Below are 19092 nucleotides of genomic sequence, written 5' to 3' on the forward strand. Positions count from 1 at the left end.
GCGTATATATAGTGTTTTCAAAAGAAAAAAAAATAAAAAATAAAATCTGACGCCGGTTTGACGCCGATCCGGGACCCACAATGGCGCCGTGAGGATCGGCGTCGGAACCGGCGTCATCGCGCGAATCGGCATGGCCACGCCGATTTTGACGCCGATTTCGCCGACGCCGGTTCCAATGGTTCGGCGTCAGAACCGGCGTCGGCGAAAAATCGGTGTCGCGATTTTGACGCCGGCATTGGAGATGCTCTTATAAGAAAGCAACACTTAATGAAAGACAGTAGTTGACCAAAGAGTTGAGAGTGACACAAATTGGTGTTAAGTGGGAAACTTAATTATTTGATAAGAAGAAGATAATGCCATTTTATTATGCCTGCCAAACCACACAATTAAAAGTTTAAAAAAATAAGTAAAAATAGATAGTCTCACTTGATCACATCTAAGTTAATCCCACCAATAATAAGTTACAAAAACAGCACTAATCAATGTCAATAAATCAAAAATACTTCCCAAAAAAAAAAGCTATTTGCAAGTATCAAGAAATGGTAAATCTTACAAAAAAGATACTACTATCTGCAAAGATTAAACTTCATACGTACCCGAGAAGACTCGAACCCATAACCGATAGAGTTCACACGCAGCTTCATCGTCGTGTCAAGTCCGTCTCGTTTTCTATGATGTGGCTGCTTACTTGTTATTGTCTCAACTTGCAAGAAGCCAATGATGTCCAGCTGCTTAAAACCTCTATTTTCTAAGTCCAGAAAAAAAATAAATCAGTCATCAGCAGACAGCTGTGAGAATAACCCCCAAACACCCACCCCATCTTCCTTGAAAGCCAAAACTAATGTCTATTTCTTGATAGAATTCACCAAACTCCCACCCTTAGATAAAAATGCAAAAAAAATCAGGTTTCATGCATGAAGAATCGATTACTCTCACGTCGTTTACCTTAGCTGTCTTTCTCCTATTCCATTTCCACACGCATGCATCCCTTTCCCACCAAGTTATGCATTATTTCACTTCCAAAAAAACCCTATTTAAACCCATTTCTTCACTCTCATGCTCACCACCAACTTCTCTGATACAATTCAAAGCAAGATTAAGTAGTTCTTACCTCAGATGAAGAAGATGTTGCATCTGATTCTGCTATTGCTATCAGCCTTTGCTGGGGCTGCTCTCGCTGGCGGCAATTTCAATCAAGATTTCGACATCACGTGGGGCGAGGGCCGGGCAAAAATACTCGATGGTGGGAAGCTTCTTACCCTGTCCTTGGATAAGGCTTCTGGTTCTGGATTTAGAACCAAGAACCAGTACCTGTTTGGGAAGATCGACATGCAGATCAAGCTCGTTGCTGGTAACTCCGCTGGCACTGTCACAACCTACTATGTAAGTATACACCCTTTCTCAACTGAACCATATGGATCATCTGCTTACTTAGCCCTCATCTTGCTGCTTCTCTTTCAGTTATCTTCCTTGGGGTCGAACCATGACGAAATTGACTTCGAGTTTCTGGGGAACCTCACCGGGGAACCTTACATCCTGCACACAAACGTATTCGCACAAGGGAAAGGTGATAAAGAACAGCAGTTCTACCTCTGGTTCGACCCGACAAAGGACTTTCACACCTACTCGATCTTGTGGAACCCTCTCGGCATCATGTAATTTCTTCAAGATCCTTCTTATTTTAAGGTTTCGGGTCCTCAATTACACACTGAAACTGAAGTGGTGTTCGAATGTGCAGATTCTCAGTAGATGGAACTCCCATCAGACATTTCAAGAACCAAGAATCGAAAGGGATATCTTACCCCAAAAACCAGCCGATGTGGATCTTCTCGAGCCTGTGGGATGCGGAAGATTGGGCAACAAGAGGGGGGCTCGTCAAAACTGACTGGACACAAGCCCCTTTCACGGCCTCCTACAGAAACTTCAACGAGCTGGCTTGCACTAGCGCTTCCGGCTCCTGCTCCAATAATTCGTCTGCCAATTCATGGTTCTCGCAGTCACTGGACAATACTGGGATAGAAAGAATAAAATGGGTGCAAAAGAACTACATGATCTACAACTATTGCACCGATTCTAAGCGCTTCCCAAACGGGTTTCCACCCGAGTGCTCCATCATATGATACAATACAAGAACTAGTATACAAGCGATAACCACCTGCTGCACATATGTAATTATGTATACAAGTGTTTGTTTATTCTTTCAGTGATGAGTTGAATAAGCGAGCATTATGAAGAACAACTTAACAAACTAAGAGCTAATGGTTATGGCAAACCCAAATCGGACAAGTTTTAGTTATCATATGACATGGCAACATTGAAGTCGAAGCTGAATGCTTCGAGTTGCAAGCATTATAAGGCCAACATAAGAAGATTATACTGAAGAAGAATGACATCAGAGCTTCACCTTTTTAAACTAGAGTCGGGACAATAGCCTGGAGACTGGAGTGCTCCTATATTCTGCAAAACAACGCAAACTGAGCAAGAGCAGATCTCTAATGAGCGAAAGGGAGCACTCCATTAGAATTCACCACACAGACATACCCTTTTTATTCATTGAGCGAAGAAAATTACAATAAGACGGGCAAGAGTGTCGAGAGCTAATGTAGGACAAAATATTCATCAATAAATCCATGAGCATGTACACCCTGTTTCTAGAAGAACATGCTCTGTTATAATCAGGAACATGAAAGTTACATGTTTCTTCGATTTCATAGAGAGTTTCACAGGAAAGAATACCCCCTAAGCTAGTAACGAGAAACAAAGAGGACAGAAAAGGAGAATTTGAGACCTGATGCCAAAACATTTACAGCAATGTACACGGAACATGAAGATCTCAAGGTAAATGCTGATTAATAGAGAATAAACAAAATGGAAAACCACAAGCAAAATGAAATAATCCCATGGAGCTGGCATGTCAAAGGCCTGTTCAGTCTGCCCGAGTAGACGTGTTGATTGGAAATGTGTAAAACTACCATTCCACGATTGACCTCGAAGATGAGATATAGTGTTCGAGCGAAGAAAAGTCAGAAGATTAAAGTAATAGAGTAAGGTACCTCATAAGGCAGACGATCATATATAGCTGAATCAAAATGCATTTCCATACAAACATGCCAAAGATTGATTCATTTTAGCATCATCACAAGGTGCACGTTTACATAATACACAAAACAAAATATCTGGCGATCGTATGAAAAAGGAAGAATTATAACAATTCAAGTCAAATACAATGTCTTTCATAAATCATACACCAACTAAACACTCTTAAAGCATAACAACTTGGCTATCAAAGACCACAAGAATAATTGTCCAAATGAAAATATGAGAAATAAGCATTTGAAAACTATTATTGTCTGGTTTCCCTTAAGAACCCAAAAAAACAATCCCTAACAATGAGGATTGAATTTGGAACCAGACAATATCAGGAAACAAGAAAACAATCCTGATTATAGGCATCAGTTGAAGTGCCCGCCCCACTAAAATTTGGCATCAAGCATCAATATCTATTAATTTTTTTTCAAGGAAAAGAAGCTCTCAGTGCAAAGCCGAAGCCAATTCCACTCCCCAGCAATCAGATGGTCCATCCTTTTGATGTGCTTCTTCTTCACGTCGTAGTAGTCAAGACTCTCCTGCTTCGCATCCATCACAATCTTCCCGTCCCGGTAATCCAACGGAACGATGAAGTTCAGCATGTCACTAGTATACCCATTCATCAGAATACTATACTCCTGAACCCACTTGAGATTCTCAACATCTTCCAACACCCATATATCCATAGTCATCGGCCGTGTCTCACTATCCACCAAGCACAACCTCCCTCCTAGCTCCACCAGAAACCACGTGCCATTTGGATCAAAACAGCCCTCGGGAGGAGACACAGTCCCAAACTCCTTCTTCTCCAAATCAAACGACACGATAGCCTCATCCCCGGGCTGATTGTACTCATCCCAAATCATCCAATAGAACACATTCTCCACCAAAACCCCCCAACCACGAACAACAAACGGACAATTCGCATCCACCACCTCCCAAGCGCAATCCTCCCCGTCCCTCAGCCTCAACACCTCACACCCAATGTCATAATCCACGTGTAAGTCCAAGCTCCTATCAAACAAATGCACCAAAACATACTCACCCCTCTCCTTAACATACCCCATCCCCGCATTCACCTCGCCCGACGTGCAACAGCTAGCCTCGGGCAATTTCATCGTCACCTGCGTGCTAGGGTTACAAGCGTAGAACCCACTATCACTCACAAAGCAAATCAGATCCCATTTCGAAGGCAACATCTCAATATTGTTCTCATAATCGTATAAATGCAGTGAAAAATCAAGATTCTTCGAAACCCCATCAAAGCTCAGGGAAGAAACATCAACCCTAGTGCATTTATTTGGAAGGTGCGTCTTTTTCACTAAGACTATGTTTGGGTTGGAAAGAGAGAGCTCCCTGTGGGCGGAGATGAGCTGAGGGTCGGTGATTAATTGAAGCCATTCCTTGGAAACGGATTTGAACTTACCCAGGGATTTGACCGGCAGCCTTGAGAGGATGTTGATGAGCAGATCGGTGGGGAGGGAGGGGGCCATCGGAGGCTCGTCGTGGGGCGAGGATAATGGCGATGCGGGCGGAGGTGAAGAGGGCGGCGATGGGATCCGCATCGGTGGCCTTTTCTTCATCTTTTTCTTGCTGATTTAGCAGAGAGAGACGGAATAATGGACTGACGACGACGACTTTGTTGAAAGGAAAGTTGACTCTGTCTTGTGTGTGTTTGTGTTTGTGTGTGTGTGGGGAAAAAAAAGATGAGACGGAGATTAGGAAATTAATTACGTTTACTTAGGAAATAGTACTGTATTCGAGAAATTAGTAGAATGATATATTCATATTGAATTTGCAATATCTCGATTCCAAATAATCCGAAAAAAAATATTATAAAGCAAAACAAAGTAAATGGAATAGCTGAAAAAATGTCTAGTTATTCCCAAAAATTTTGGGCGAATTATGGCATATTCCATTGACTATAAAAAAATTATTGGAATTCATCTATATTTTAGTACTCCGTATGATTTTTTGAGATCAATATTCTTAATTATTAGGCGGATATTTATTACTATATAAATCTTAAATTTCCAATAAAATTACTAAAATATTTTCGGTGATGGGTAAGTAATCATACAATGAAATTTTTGGAGATAATACATATTCCTGGTAAAGGGAAAATATAAAAAACATAATTTCTCTGTCCGCAAATGGGAGTCATGTTTGTTCATTTTAGCCCATCTGCAAAAAGGATTTCCGGTTCATTTTTATTGTCCCATTCCACTAACTCGTTCTACTTGTTAGAAATTTTGCATCTCACACAACAAAATTTTTCTTCAAATAATATTTTACCATCTCAAATTTTCTTTTTCTTCTTTTTAATTTATAAAACTCATATTATATATATATATATATATATATATATATAGGGATGTATTCATTTCCTTTTCCTATATTTCCTCCTTTTTCCTTCTTAATATCAGCCATTAGATTAGAGAAATGGACGGTCAAGATCAACATTGGGTAATTAATCTCGTGTTGCATTATTTGTCCTATTTTATGCATTATGAGGGTACAATAGTAATCTAATAATGGCTGGAAACCGCTACGAATAATGCACCACATGGTCACGAGTAATGCATATAATTGACTATATAATGCACAATATGTTAACTGCAATGCATACGAATAAGATGTACCATGTTATGATGTTTGGACACACGTTTCTTGTTTCCCCTAAGGGTTTAATAAGCTTAGGGGCTAGGGTATGGTACGTAGACACGTATGTAATCTTCACATGGTAACGAGTAATGGATATAATTGACTATATAATGCACAATTTGTGAACTGCAATGCATACGAACAAGATGTGCTGTGTTATGATGTTTGACACACGTTTCTTGTTTCCCCTAAGGGTTTAATAAGCTTAGGGGCTAGGGTATAGTACGTACGCATTAATAACAAATTATAAAACGATACGAATAATTCACCAAATTGTCACGAGTAATGGATGTTATTAACTATATAATGCACAATATGTGAACTGCAATGCATACGAATAAGATGTACCATGTTATGATGTTTGACACACGTTTCTGGTTTCCCCTAAGGGTTTAATAAGCTTAGGGGCTAGGGTATAGTACGTAGACATTACTAAATGCACGTATGTAATCTTCAATCCGTTGATTAACCCATATACACAATACCTCTAATAGTGCATAATATAATGAGATAATGACAATTAACAACTACATAATGCACTACCTAAACCAAATAATGCACATATGTATATTCCAATAACAACAATTTGTTAGTAATGTCTACGTACTATACCCTAGCCCCTAAGCTTATTAAACCCTTAGGGGAAACAAGAAACGTGTGTCAAACATCATAACATGGTACATCTTATTCGTATGCATTGCAGTTCACATATTGTGCATTATATAGTTAATAACATCCATTACTCGTGACAATTTGATGAATTATTCGTATCGTTTTATAATTTGTTATTAATGTGTACGTACTATACCCTAGCCCCTAAGCTTATTAAACCCTTAGGGGAAACAAGAAACGTGTGTCAAATATCATAACACAGCACATCTTGTTCGTATGCATTGCAGTTCACAAATTGTGCATTATATAGTCAATTATATCCATTACTCGTTACCATGTGAAGATTACATACGCGTCTACGTACTATACCCTAGCCCCTAAGCTTATTAAACCCTTAGGGGAAACAAGAAACGTGTGTCCAAACATCATAACATGGTACATCTTATTCGTATGCATTGCAGTTCACATATTGTGCATTATATAGTCAATTATATGCATTACTCGTGACCATGTGGTGCATTATTCGCTGATACCAAAATGTGGCAGTTACTTTTCCGTCAAATGTCAATAATAACCCTGTAATGCATACAACCACCTTCTATAATGCAACACGGAACCAGTTTTATAGAATCAATCTGATCCGTTGATGCCTTAGATCTAACGCGTAATATTAAGAAGGAAAAAGGATCAAAGATGTGAAAAGGAGAATAACGCTCCCCTATATATATATATTCATTTCCTAAAAGTGACATGTCTTTTAATACTAACAAAATGCATCAATGTTCACAGTCACAGTGTATCCCGTACACGTTAATACGTAAGAGCGCGAGAAGCCGACATCTATGCGATTTTGTATATTGCATAAAACAATTAAATACTCCTATAACAAAGATATAAAATCTCATACTTATTTTATAATAATGTTTCTTTATTCGCATAATGTTTCTTTTAATACTTTTTGGAACGTTTCTTTGCTTGCATAATGCTTTTTCAACTAAATACACCATCTATAATTTATTATACAGTAGCTTGTATCAAATGAAAGTGGTACTTTAATGGATTGAGAGAATACTTGATTTTGAAATTACCACTAAAGCGTTTATGTTATAAATGACTCTCATCATAAATTCTTTAAGTTTTGTTTACTTAACTAGTTCTAGTTTGCAAATTATATTAGTTTAGTTTTTTCTCAAAAAAAAGTTGTTGTAAACTCCCTAAATTGAAATTTTAAAAAATACCAGAGTTCGTGATTGATCATGAATGTGATTTTAATTTTACAAAGATTTAAGTTATTTGGTGGCAAAATACATTGGTCGGTCATAACTGAGTAAACGATTATCCACAAATCAATAACCACTTAACTCGGATACGTTGCAGTTTTGAATTTTCTTGTGTGTGGAACATTCTCAATCATAATCGAGTATAGTACTCGCAATATCTTGTTATTACTTGGTTCCATGAAACTCATTATTCTATAATTAAAAGACATAAAAGTTAAAGAAAAATGATCCATGAATTATAAGGATGAGTGATAATTTATAACATAGGAAGAGATTGGTCAAGCAAATAGGAAGGTTGGAGAGCACTGGTAATAGCGGCCTTGATGGTAGCTAATTGGTACTCGGCAACCTTTAATTGTTCATTCAACTGATCGACAATCCCGGCACATCCGTAAACGGGATCCTTGATCCTGCAGTAGGCCTCGTAGCATAACGTGTTTGCTGCTTCCCCCCGATAGCTCACCGGAAGATCCTACTCGTCTCGAAAAAAATAATAATCAATATTTGCATTTACTAGAAATATATGAAAATGTGTATTAACTATTACCTGAAGTATTTTTCCAACATTGCTAGCGCCAAAAATCTTGTGAACATAAGCAAAGCGCCGCGGATTGTTTGATGGAAAATATGGCGCGAAAATGCAATCCGATGGGCATCTTCTCCTCAAATGCTTGCACGCTGCGCACCGGCTAGAATTCATCCTATTCCGATGTAGAATTACGTCCCTCTCTTCCTCTATAGTATTTGCTTATCATGAAAATCTAACATTGGATTTTGATTTCGAATGCTACATTTTATAGTGAAAGAAAACATTTTGTAACGGCTATGTCTTTAAATTGTGTTAATTTCACTAAATTTGAGATTCCATACTTAGGGATTAGATGGCTCAAATCATGCACAATTTACATAATGATTTTATGCATTCCTTTTTCACTTATAGTTGGTTTCACATTGCTGTATGGTAAGTACTAACAACATTTTTCCTATTCATATATATAAAAAGGAATTTTGGCTACACTATAGTAAAATAGTTTGGCCATTTTCCAATAGTCTCCACGTATAAATATGTAATAAGTATTCGAGAAACTAATTATTATCATATATTCATATTTTAATTAAAATAATATCACAATTCAAAATAATCCATAAAAAACATGCGCCAATTATAAAGCAAAACAAATTAATTAGGAGTATGTAGTTGAGAAAAAGTCGTGCTACAGTACAATATTTTGATTTGACTTTTTCGAGCATTCCTTTTACTCTGCCGACATCTATTATAGATATTAAATTTCCCATAAATAACTAAAATATTTTTGGTGATGAGTAATTAGTCTTGTAATGGTTAAGGGAAAATCTAATTACATTAACGTACTAAATTTCAGTCGTTAAATTATTTTGACAAAAAACTACTACTATAATGTGTGGTTTTCCAACTCCATCAAAAGACCATCACTTTTATTTTGGGGTCATTTCCCCACTATTATGATTACTTTCTATTTCTACTTAATACTCCACTGTTACAGAATTAAATTGATCCACATTTAGCGGGTAGAGAGCAGAGGCCAGAGCATATTTATTTGATTTTTGGAATTACTACTTCTATTTGTATTTTGAAGTTGAAATAATGGATCAATAGTAGCATAGTACCAATTGGTCCAATTCTTACTACTATAGTAAGGTGGCGTTCGGTTGTCATGACTAATATCATGAGACTATCCATCTAGGATTAAGTTGTGAGATTATTTTAGTTGGAGGGGGGAGGCTATGACTAATTATCGTGAGACTATCCATCTATGATTAAGTTGAAGGGTTCAATCTTATGAACCAAACGTGATATATATTTAATCATGAGATTTAATCTTGCCAACCGAACACCCTCTAAGTATACTATACAATAGTGTAGTATACTACTACAAGTTGGAAAATTTTCCCAAATGGGCTACATAGCTGTTATGGGCTACCAAATATTAAGATATTAGGCTGGGCTAGATAATTGTTACGAGCTCTCAAATAAGTGTTGGGCAAATTGCCTAGAAAACAATGAACCAAACAAATCGTCTAGTTTGGATTCATTCTAGATTATCCCATGGTGAAAATTTTCAATCGCCTATATATAATATATTGTTCATATTTCTAAACTAAACAATACCGTTTTCTTTATGAATAGACAACAATGTTTAATGCATTGATGGTGATGTTTATGTATGATTTTTAGGCTAACATATTAAATACTCCATAATTTTATAATAGAAAATCACTATGAGATCATTTAAAATAAATCAAAACTTCGTGATGGAATTATAATTTCACCAATATGCCCTAAGTATTGCATTCGTGATGATGAAAGTGATGAAAGTGATTCCAAAATTTACATGTCATGGAATGCTCATCGATGTTCTAAATTTGGAAAAGTAATGGAGTTGGAAGTCAATTGTTTGTTAGAAAAGTAATTGAGTTGGAAGCCTGACATGTGTCTGTTTGTTTAACGTGAATTTCGACATTAACTTGGAGTCGAATAGAAAATCTGTTAGGAAAGTGGTTGTAGCCTCGTTCTAAGATGATTATGATTGTGGTCTCAATTCAGGTGCGGCTTGGGGAGCCGCAACTGCAGTTTGGACACACTAGATCACACTCCACATGTAGTCCCATGCTACACCTAGGGCTAGGAAAATATACCGAAATACCGCACTTACCGTACTGAAAAATATCGAAAATATCGAATTTTTCGGTACGGTATCATACCGTACCGACAATTTTAGGTACGATAAAGATATGCATTTTGTATATACCGCGGTATAACGCGTTATACCGCAATTGCGGTATATACCGCAAATAACACGGTATACCGCAAATACGGTATATACCGCAATTGCGGTATATACCGAAAATCACGGTATACCGCATATTGCGGTATACCGAAATCACGGTACGGTATACCGACAAAAGCGGTCTAAATTTTGGTATACCGACTTTTCGGTATACCGCAATTGTGGTATAGCGACAAAAACGGTACGGTAAATGTATGATTTTTTGTCATACCGCACGGTACGGTATGCGGTATGGCCATTTCGGCGCGATATACCGTACCATTCCAACCCTAGCTACACCGCGTACCATGCAATGGCAGGAGGCACTCTCCACTGCACTTCTAGAAACGCGGTCCAACCCTATTTTTTAGTTAGTGCTCTAATAACCGAATGGTCATAAATGAGGCTACATAATAAACATGCTTTTTTATAATGGTATGATAGTAGTTATTAAAATGTTAGAAATATTCAAATATTTTAAAAGTAATAACACAAATTCAATATTTAGAAGATAAAATGCCGTGTTTAAAATGAAAACTATCCCTAAAAGAATTTTCCTTTCTTAATCTAGAAGTTGCGAATTTCGATCACGGGACGGAATCACCCAAACAATTCATATTATAATGAAAAGTCACATCTTCTCAATTTCTTTGTAAAAACTAAATGAACTATTTATCCATATTTTATAGGAAAAACTCTCTCTCAACCTAACAACAATACAAAATCGTATAGTACTTAATAAAGAAAAAGTAAGTATCGATTAGTTATCAACTTAATCGATCATTATGATTTATGCATGCTTTAGAAGTTTGAACCTAAATTAGTCAAAACAATCAATGACATAATCCACTACACCATACTTACGGCATGAAACACGCCTATAGCATTAAAATAAACAAATATTCAACGTGCCAAATATTGTAATTTTCACTAATATTTCTATAAGTACATTAAATACTACTCCTTGTAAGTTGTAAGGATGAATTCTCTTTTTTTTGGAGAATAATACTATGTATCAATCTGATTTAATTTTCTATTTATTAAATGCGCTAAAAATATCAACAGTTGAGTCTGATGAACAAAACAAAGAAAATAAATAATTTTGCTAGTTCTTAAATCATCAAAATCATTTTTATACGAATGATATATCCATAAAAAGGTAAATTATAAAAAAACATCAAATTTGATCAATCTCCAATTATCATTCTGATAACTTTAAAAAATATACTTGATTATATCATAATTATAGTAATATTTTTCTCAATTGCCCCTGGTCTGGAAAAATTAGGCATGATGCTAACAGAAAATACACATAGTCGAAGCCACGTCTTTAATTTTATACATTAGAACGACTTCCTTTAATACATTTAGTTACTGACATCTTTTATTTTACACATATATGTACCACTTCAATACATTAATACATGAAAACTGTCAAATTTTTTCATAATGAGACAATAAAAACGGAGTATTGGTCTCTAAAATCACAATTTTTTGCCGAAATTTGTTATTTCTCACCAACTTTAAAGTTAGTTGATAAAAAGAATGAACTTAAGCTTTGCAGTAAAATTTTCACAAAATCGGTTTTTTCCATAAATTCACTAAAAGGGACAAGGTCATGATTTTCCGACTACATTTTACGTTCATGGAAAATAACAAATTAGGTCAATGTTTATGACTTTAGAGACTCCTTGACTTGACCTAATTTCTCATTTAAAATATTTGCTACACTAGAAATATTATTTGACAAGTACTAATATTAATTAGATGAATGAAATATGATCACTTTGATCTGAAATCTTATAGTAAAACAAATAAAATATTTGATTACACACATTTGATGTAATAGGAGATTTAGTAAAGTGATTTGATCTCTACAAAGTCTAAGTTTGTGATTTTTGCTACTAACTTTAATGTTCGAAGGAAATATTATATTTAAGCCAACGTATAATTTTATAGATTAATATTCCATTACAAAATTATATAATTATAACATTATTAATTATTTTTTAAAATTGTGAGATTAACTAGAAATTACATAATTATGATTTTGTTTTTGTTTAGAGTGTCCAAAATAGGTGGGCCGCAGCCATCTATTGTTGGACGGGAGGGCGGGGGTGTGTGTGGACGGGCGAGAGCCGCATATGCGGGCGTGGACAGGGCGGCGGCAGAGCCTATTGCACACCGGAAGGGAGCCGCGGCGGTGCCGCCTCTTGATTTTTTAAAAATCTTTATATATAAAATATCAATTCCCGAATCATTTTTTCATTCCATTCTATTTTATTTATTTTTGTCTAATTAATTTTGTTCCCGTCCAATTAAAATATACCAACAATTAATAAAATAATATGATTTATGGTTGTGGCGTGATTGTTATTGAACTGGACAAGTTTTTGTAGTTGTGGAGGAGTTTTTGTGACTGTGCCTTAGCAGAATCGTAGCTGTTTCCCTCTATTGTGGACACTCTTACAATTCGGAGAATACTCGATACAGGGTGAAAATAATACTCCCTCTGTCCCGAGCTACTCGCTCATTTCCTTTTCGGCACGGAGATTAAGGAATGAGTGTATAGGAAAGTCAAAAATGACGGCTGTAGGTGAAAATTTTTACTAAAAATGGAAAGAGTGCAAGTAACTTGGGACGCCCAAAAAGGAAATACGTGCGAGTAGTGCGGGACGGAGGGAGTACTAGTCCTATAAGAATTTGGAGTGACTATGTTAAGGTGGGGTCACAGCCACAGGGTGAAAATAATACTAGTCCTATAAGAATTTGGAGTGACTATGTTAAGGTGGGGTCACAGCCAGATTTTAATTAGTGAATAGTTTAATGTCATAATTTATGAATAGGAATGTAATAAGCGTCCGCATCAAACAGATCGCAGCATACCCACCTGTCTTCTCTTAGAGCTTAAGAGAAGTGTTTATTCATATATTGCCGACGACCGAATCTCAAATTCTGTGGTCACCATCCAAATTTCAAGATATTTAACCTTTTTCTCTTCTCATAAAATCGGCCCTATTTGTCAGATTCCCCCAATTCCTTTCCCCCCTTTGTTTTCTTTCTCGAAACAAAGATCCAATCTCTTTTTTTTAACCATTTTTTCTTACAGAGAAATTACGAGATTATCATTTGTAAATCGAGCAAAATTGGTGACGCGGGAGGCACCAACCAGGATAAAAGGTGAAGAATCTCCACTGACACGACACCCCTTTTGTTTTGATTCCCAACTTTTTGTGCAATTTTTACATCATGAAAATTCATTTTATACTCACGATTTTGTTTTTTTTGCGAGTGTAATCGTATTTAATACGCTTATTTACCTCCACACTTTTTTCTTGTAATTTCTCGAAGTTCCCACCAGCCTCTTCTATCTGCTTTTCTCTGGTTCGTTACAATTCGGTTTTATTCGAGTCTCAAATCTCTTTACGTTTTGTGTGATGACATTGTTGTTAAATTGGTATTTATTGAGGATGTGGTTGAAGAAAAGATTTGTTGCTTTGATTAGAATGAAGTGTCTTTGTGAAGATTGCGGTATTGTGCTCATGTTTTATGCAGATCTTGTTTGATCTTGTTCTAAAAAATTCATGGCATATTCTTCAAATTGTTAATTGCTCTGATAAAATTTGATGCTTAGAAATGTTTTTGATTCCATGTTTTCCTTCTCAATTTTGTTGTTGATCTACTTTTCCTTCCTCACTGCATGTCTACCTTTTGTTGTATTTTGATTTGAGTGTATGATTTGGGGTATGGTCATTGTTAGAGCAAATCCTGTATAATTGAAGTGATTGAACTTAGTGATCTAACTCAAAACTCAGATATGGTTCAAAAGGATTGGATTTCTTGCTATTTGTACTTGTTCTCACATTTGGTGTGATTTCATTCAAGGTTTGTGTCTCCTCTTGTATTGATTACAAAGGACCAAAGCAAGAGAAGGCAGATGGAATTCGAGAGCAGCAGTTGGATAAGAGATGGGGTCTGTTTCTACCCCCATCTCTTTGGTGGTATTATGATCACTTGTGCGCTGCTCAGTTTCTCAACGAGCTACTTTGGTATGATTGGTGTTCCACCCATGCCTCATATTTTCCCCGACTTGAGGGTTTTCCACAAGAAAAAATCTGCAAAGAAACGTGTCCGTGTGTACATGGATGGATGTTTCGATCTGATGCACTATGGTCATGCCAACGCACTGAGACAAGCTAAGGCACTTGGCGATGAATTAGTTGTTGGAGTTGTCAGTGATGAAGAGATCATAGCCAATAAAGGTCCTCCAGTTTTGTCTATGGAAGAAAGGTTTGTATTTGATGCACTACGATTAATATTGTTAATACTTATAGCATTTTTATATTCTGTTAGCATTCGTTGTTGCCTGTGCTAGCGAAACATCTATAGAACTTTGAAATGATTAAATGCTGGATTTTTAAAAATCTCAGGCTGGCCCTTGTTAGTGGACTAAAGTGGGTGGATGAAGTCATTCCTAATGCTCCGTATGAAATTACAGAAGAATTTATGCACCGACTTTTCAAGGAGCATAAAATTGACTATATAATACATGGTGATGATCCTTGTCTTCTTCCTGATGGAACTGATGCTTATGCTCTAGCTAAAAAAGCTGGTCGCTACAAGCAGATCAAACGCACGGAAGGTGTCTCCAGTACGGATATTGTAGGTACTGTATTCCTCGTATTCTATGTTTTTAGTTTGTGGTAAAAAAATTGCTGACTTGGTCTTGTTGGATGAGGCCTACAATGTTTCTAGGTGTCCGTTTTTTTAATGTTTTGCTCATCGAACTATGATCAACCAGATATCTATGTGAGTTTATGATCAATCAACTTCATGTTTATGGTTCAGCCTATTATTTATTTTTTATTTAATCAACTTATTGAAATTTCTTATCTCGTGGATTGTAATAAAACTAGAGGATAATATTCCCCAATAGGTCACTATTTCGAGTTTTTCTATCATAAGCATCCCCAAAGGATAAGGAGTGACCTTAAGCACCACTGTATGATTTGATTACCATATTATATTGTAATTCTTGCATCGATCTGTATGCAGGAAGGATACTTTCGTGGGTGAAGGAAGCTAATGCCAAGAAACCATGCTCAGAGTTACCCCAAGCAGATGAAAGTGAAAGTGTAAACAGAAACACGGATAACAAAGTCCAAGTAAAGGGTGCCCAGGTCTCGAGTTTCCTACCAACTTCGAGAAGAATTGTGCAATTTTCAAATGACAAGGTATCTTTGTATATCTCTTATTTTATTGTCCTGCTGAAAATGTGAGCAGTAGATCCTTAACATAGTGTGAGTGTTATCCACACTAATGAGGTGACCTATGAAACTTGGTTGTCTTATTTGCTAAATTCCTTATTCAGAAATTTGAAATGTTCTGATAGACCTAGAAGGAGAAGATATAGGAACAGTAACTAGAATATAGAGACCATATATAAAAGTTTTGGCAACTGAAATTCAAGATTTCTGTGTTTTAGCGTTTGGTAAGTAACTCGAGGAACCACAAAGTATAGGCCCTTTTATCTCTAATAAATATTTAAGCCTCCAATTTATATAACTTCTTTTGGTTATTCTTTTGGTAATAATGTTCTCTTGGTAATTTGGACTTACCTTTAAGCAGTGAATTTGCTAGTGTTGCAATGTCTTACCATTGTTTCTAAAAAAACATAACAATGAAAGAAATTTGATATGCTTCTTTAAGATCTCATTTTTGTTTCTTATAAGTTTTAAGATGAGATTCTTTATCAATAGAGCAACTGATAATCACGTTGATTTACTTGGTAGCAAATGCTGATAACAGAGTGGTTATGTTGTGGGTATTCTTCAGTTAGGCATTCTAGATTTTCCCCTCTTTTGGCTGAAGGATTTGCTGGTAAAATTCTGTTTTCCTGATAAATTACAGGTCCCTGGACCAAATTCTCGCGTTGTGTACATCGATGGTGCTTTTGATCTTTTCCATGCTGGACATGTGGAGGTATTCTAGAATTTTCTGAATCTTCAGTTTCTCGGAATGCTCTTTCAACTAGACTTAGCTTCTTTGGATCTTGTATTTCTTAATTAGATAAGTAATTTACATTCTGGACCTGATGACAACCGAAAGGGATTCATGAACTAATAGCTTCTAAAGTTATACAATCATTCAAACTGAATATTTACCTGTTATGTGTATAATAATATTTTACTTGGATGCTTATGGCTATCCTTTGTGCCTTCGTTTGGGTATCAAGTTTTTATAAGGAAGAGCCAAGTTTTGATAAGTTAAGTAGGAAGTTACGATGTTAAATATAGAAAATACTCCCATACTCTTCCCCATTAGACTCAGTTTTTGCTTTTGCTTTTCGGTTCACAGATTCTAAAGAGTGCCAGGGCACTTGGTGATTTCCTTCTTGTTGGTGTTTATCCCGACCAGACTGTGAGGTATGGATCGTTTGCTCTGTTTTCAATCTTGTAACTTTACTCTGATTAAAGTGATAAAATCTGATCAGTACTCCTCAATCTGTCAAATTCCTCACCGTTATTCATTCACATGGTTTCCTTTTCTGCAGTGAACTTCGTGGCAGTCGTTACCCACTGATGAATCTCCACGAACGTAGCCTCAGTGTGTTGGCATGCCGTTATGTTGATGAAGTCATCATCGGTGCTCCTTGGGAAGTCACGAAAGATGTGGTAAGGTGTTTCAGCATATTAATGATTTTTATTATTTACTGTCAAAACAAATGACTTCAATCCAGAATTTTGTAGCTCAAATGATTCCTTGCTTTTGAACTCCAATATAATTTTAGACTTGCTTGGGCTGGGTTTTGGATATATATATTTATCATGTTATATTTTCTAATGTTTGGTGGTTTTATAGATAACCACATTCAACATATCTTTGGTCGTTCACGGGACAGTAGCTGAAAAGAACCCTTTCTTGAACGTAAGTTCAATAGTTTCTTGCTCGTGTATAGGATATGATGAAAGCACAATGCTAAAAATGGTAATTGCATTATGCAGGGGAAACTGGATCAGTACGCGGTTCCAAAATCTATGGGGATTTTCCAGACGCTGGAGAGCCCGAAAGACATCACTACCACTTCAATAGCAGAGAGGATTATTGCCAACCACGAGATTTATTTGGTATTCTCCTCTTCTAACATTTCGACCTTAGTTGTAGTCTTTTCTGACATTGATTTTTATAGAAAGTTCTTGACTTTAATATAATTGATTTTTATCTGGAGTTTCGACTTTGATTAATTGATCCCCAAACTACGAGAAACGATGCAAATCTAATACTCCCTCCATCCCAAAAGTAATCGATTCGTATTCATTTACAAGGCGTTCGACGCTAAATGCATTTTCTCTTTTGGCAAAATCAACTCTTTCACTTATCTACTCTATTCTCTCTCCACTTGACTCACTAAACATCACTTTCTTAAATCTCGTGCCAAAAAGAAACATCTCGATTAACTTGGGACAGAGGGAGTACATGTGAAACTGTAAGATTGGTGGAGGATAGGTTTGTATCGTTTCTCGTAGTTTGGGTACTAATTGGTTGAAATCGATGCTACTTCGTAAGTTTGTGATATTCATGACTATTTATTTAGTCTCTTGGATATCGGCTCCTCATTGCTTCTCAGATGATTAACGGCGCCTTTGTTCGCTTTCCACAGAAGCGGAATGCCAAGAAAGAAGCGAGCGAGAAGAAATATTACGAGGAGAAGACATTTGTGGCAGCTGACTGAGGTTAGGCCAGAGACGAGGCCCCGGAGAATTGAGAGATTGATGCTCCCCTCCTGTAGAGGTGATTCATGGGCAGATCGAATCCCTCTATATAGTTTTGTTCTTAGGAATCCGTCGAGAAGAAAAGAAAAGAAAAGAAACAACCTAGGACTGTCGATTCTTTTGTAGCATTTTTATTCTGCTTTTATAGCAGTTTCACCTCTGTGTTTGTAAATTATCAGATGCCATGCCACCTTTTTCATTCGTTTATTTTTGGGCATCTCCGGCTTCGGTAGAGCCCTATGGGAGGCCTAGTTGCGCTTGTTTTGCTATCGAGATGAGATCCGGCTTCGTACCTTCTCTGGTTCGACAAAAAATATAGACCGGGTCACCACGGCTATGGAGTAAATGGAGAATGTTTTTAAGAAAAAAAGGACAATACGAAGATCAAATTGATGTTCAAGATCCATTTTCGACTTCAGTTAAATTTTTGTTATGGGTTGTGTTATGCCATCAAAAACTTACTATATTGATTTAGAATTAGTTACTTAAATATCATTATACCATGTTCATCTGCAACCACTTAATCCAATTGTTTACTTTTTAAATATTTAATTAATTTCTATCTCTTTCATTTTAAATATTTATTCAACCCAACTACCGCTTTTTTGATGGTTTATCATTGGCCATCCTACAACGCCATTATATATTTATTTTTATACTACTACTATTTTGTAATAATAATATTATTACTTAAAATATTTATTTTTGCATGATAAAATTTATAAAAAAACATAATAAACGCCGAACTAAAAAATACAAATATAAACAAATGAAAATTTTTAATTACAATAATTGAAATACGAAATTGATAATACATAATTGGTGCAAAACTATTGCAAAGGAAACTGAATTATGAAATTGTATCAAAGA

At 36.2% G+C, this 19092-nt stretch overlaps 3 protein-coding genes across 5 annotated transcripts; 2 read left to right on the top strand and 1 right to left on the bottom strand.

Moving 5' to 3' along the window:
* Window positions 1-850: 850 nt before the first annotated feature.
* LOC121796190 (probable xyloglucan endotransglucosylase/hydrolase protein 23) lies at window positions 851-2252 on the top strand. Its single transcript, XM_042194955.1, has 3 exons — window positions 851-1383; window positions 1462-1655; window positions 1739-2252. Exons 1-3 carry the CDS (start codon window positions 1117-1119, stop codon window positions 2118-2120), a joined length of 843 nt encoding a protein of 280 aa, XP_042050889.1. The 5' UTR covers window positions 851-1116; the 3' UTR covers window positions 2121-2252.
* Window positions 2253-3188: 936 nt separating this feature from the next.
* LOC121796189 (F-box protein At4g19940-like) lies at window positions 3189-4794 on the bottom strand. The gene has a single exon (XM_042194953.1). The coding sequence runs from the start codon at window positions 4668-4670 to the stop codon at window positions 3504-3506; it is 1167 nt and encodes a 388-aa protein (XP_042050887.1). The 5' UTR covers window positions 4671-4794; the 3' UTR covers window positions 3189-3503.
* An 8541-nt stretch (window positions 4795-13335) lies between these two features.
* On the top strand, window positions 13336-18800 carry LOC121796191 (ethanolamine-phosphate cytidylyltransferase-like). 3 transcript variants are annotated; one of them, XM_042194956.1, is made up of 10 exons: window positions 13336-13630; window positions 14336-14740; window positions 14881-15116; window positions 15506-15684; window positions 16361-16432; window positions 16808-16875; window positions 17004-17124; window positions 17312-17377; window positions 17455-17577; window positions 18111-18800. In XM_042194956.1, the coding sequence occupies exons 2-10, from the start codon at window positions 14388-14390 to the stop codon at window positions 18180-18182; spliced, it is 1290 nt and encodes a 429-aa protein (XP_042050890.1). In that variant the 5' UTR covers window positions 13336-13630; window positions 14336-14387; the 3' UTR covers window positions 18183-18800. The 3 variants fall into 3 exon arrangements, with proteins under 3 accessions (XP_042050890.1, XP_042050891.1, XP_042050892.1); XM_042194957.1 differs by lacking the exon at window positions 13336-13630 and adding an exon at window positions 13686-13834; XM_042194958.1 differs by lacking the exon at window positions 13336-13630 and adding an exon at window positions 13854-13981.
* Window positions 18801-19092: the final 292 nt, after the last annotated feature.

The sequence above is a fragment of the Salvia splendens genome, chromosome 3, assembly GCF_004379255.2.
Source record: "Salvia splendens isolate huo1 chromosome 3, SspV2, whole genome shotgun sequence".
NCBI classification, from domain to species: domain Eukaryota; kingdom Viridiplantae; phylum Streptophyta; class Magnoliopsida; order Lamiales; family Lamiaceae; genus Salvia; species Salvia splendens.

What these genes read in the sequence shown, in the direction of transcription:
- LOC121796190 (XM_042194955.1), top strand. Translation starts at nt 1,117, where the DNA reads ATGAAGAAGATGTTGCATCTGATTCTGCTATTGCTATCAGCCTTTGCT. An exon ending in GCACTGTCACAACCTACTAT is followed by an intron (nt 1,384 to 1,461) that starts GTAAGTATACAC and finishes CTTCTCTTTCAG; the next exon opens with TTATCTTCCTTGGGGTCGAA. An exon ending in TGGAACCCTCTCGGCATCAT is followed by an intron (nt 1,656 to 1,738) that starts GTAATTTCTTCA and finishes TCGAATGTGCAG; the next exon opens with ATTCTCAGTAGATGGAACTC.
- LOC121796189 (XM_042194953.1), bottom strand. Translation starts at nt 4,670, where the DNA reads ATGAAGAAAAGGCCACCGATGCGGATCCCATCGCCGCCCTCTTCACCT.
- LOC121796191 (XM_042194956.1), top strand. Translation starts at nt 14,388, where the DNA reads ATGGAATTCGAGAGCAGCAGTTGGATAAGAGATGGGGTCTGTTTCTAC. An exon ending in AAAAGAACCCTTTCTTGAAC is followed by an intron (nt 17,378 to 17,454) that starts GTAAGTTCAATA and finishes TGCATTATGCAG; the next exon opens with GGGAAACTGGATCAGTACGC. An exon ending in CCAACCACGAGATTTATTTG is followed by an intron (nt 17,578 to 18,110) that starts GTATTCTCCTCT and finishes CGCTTTCCACAG; the next exon opens with AAGCGGAATGCCAAGAAAGA.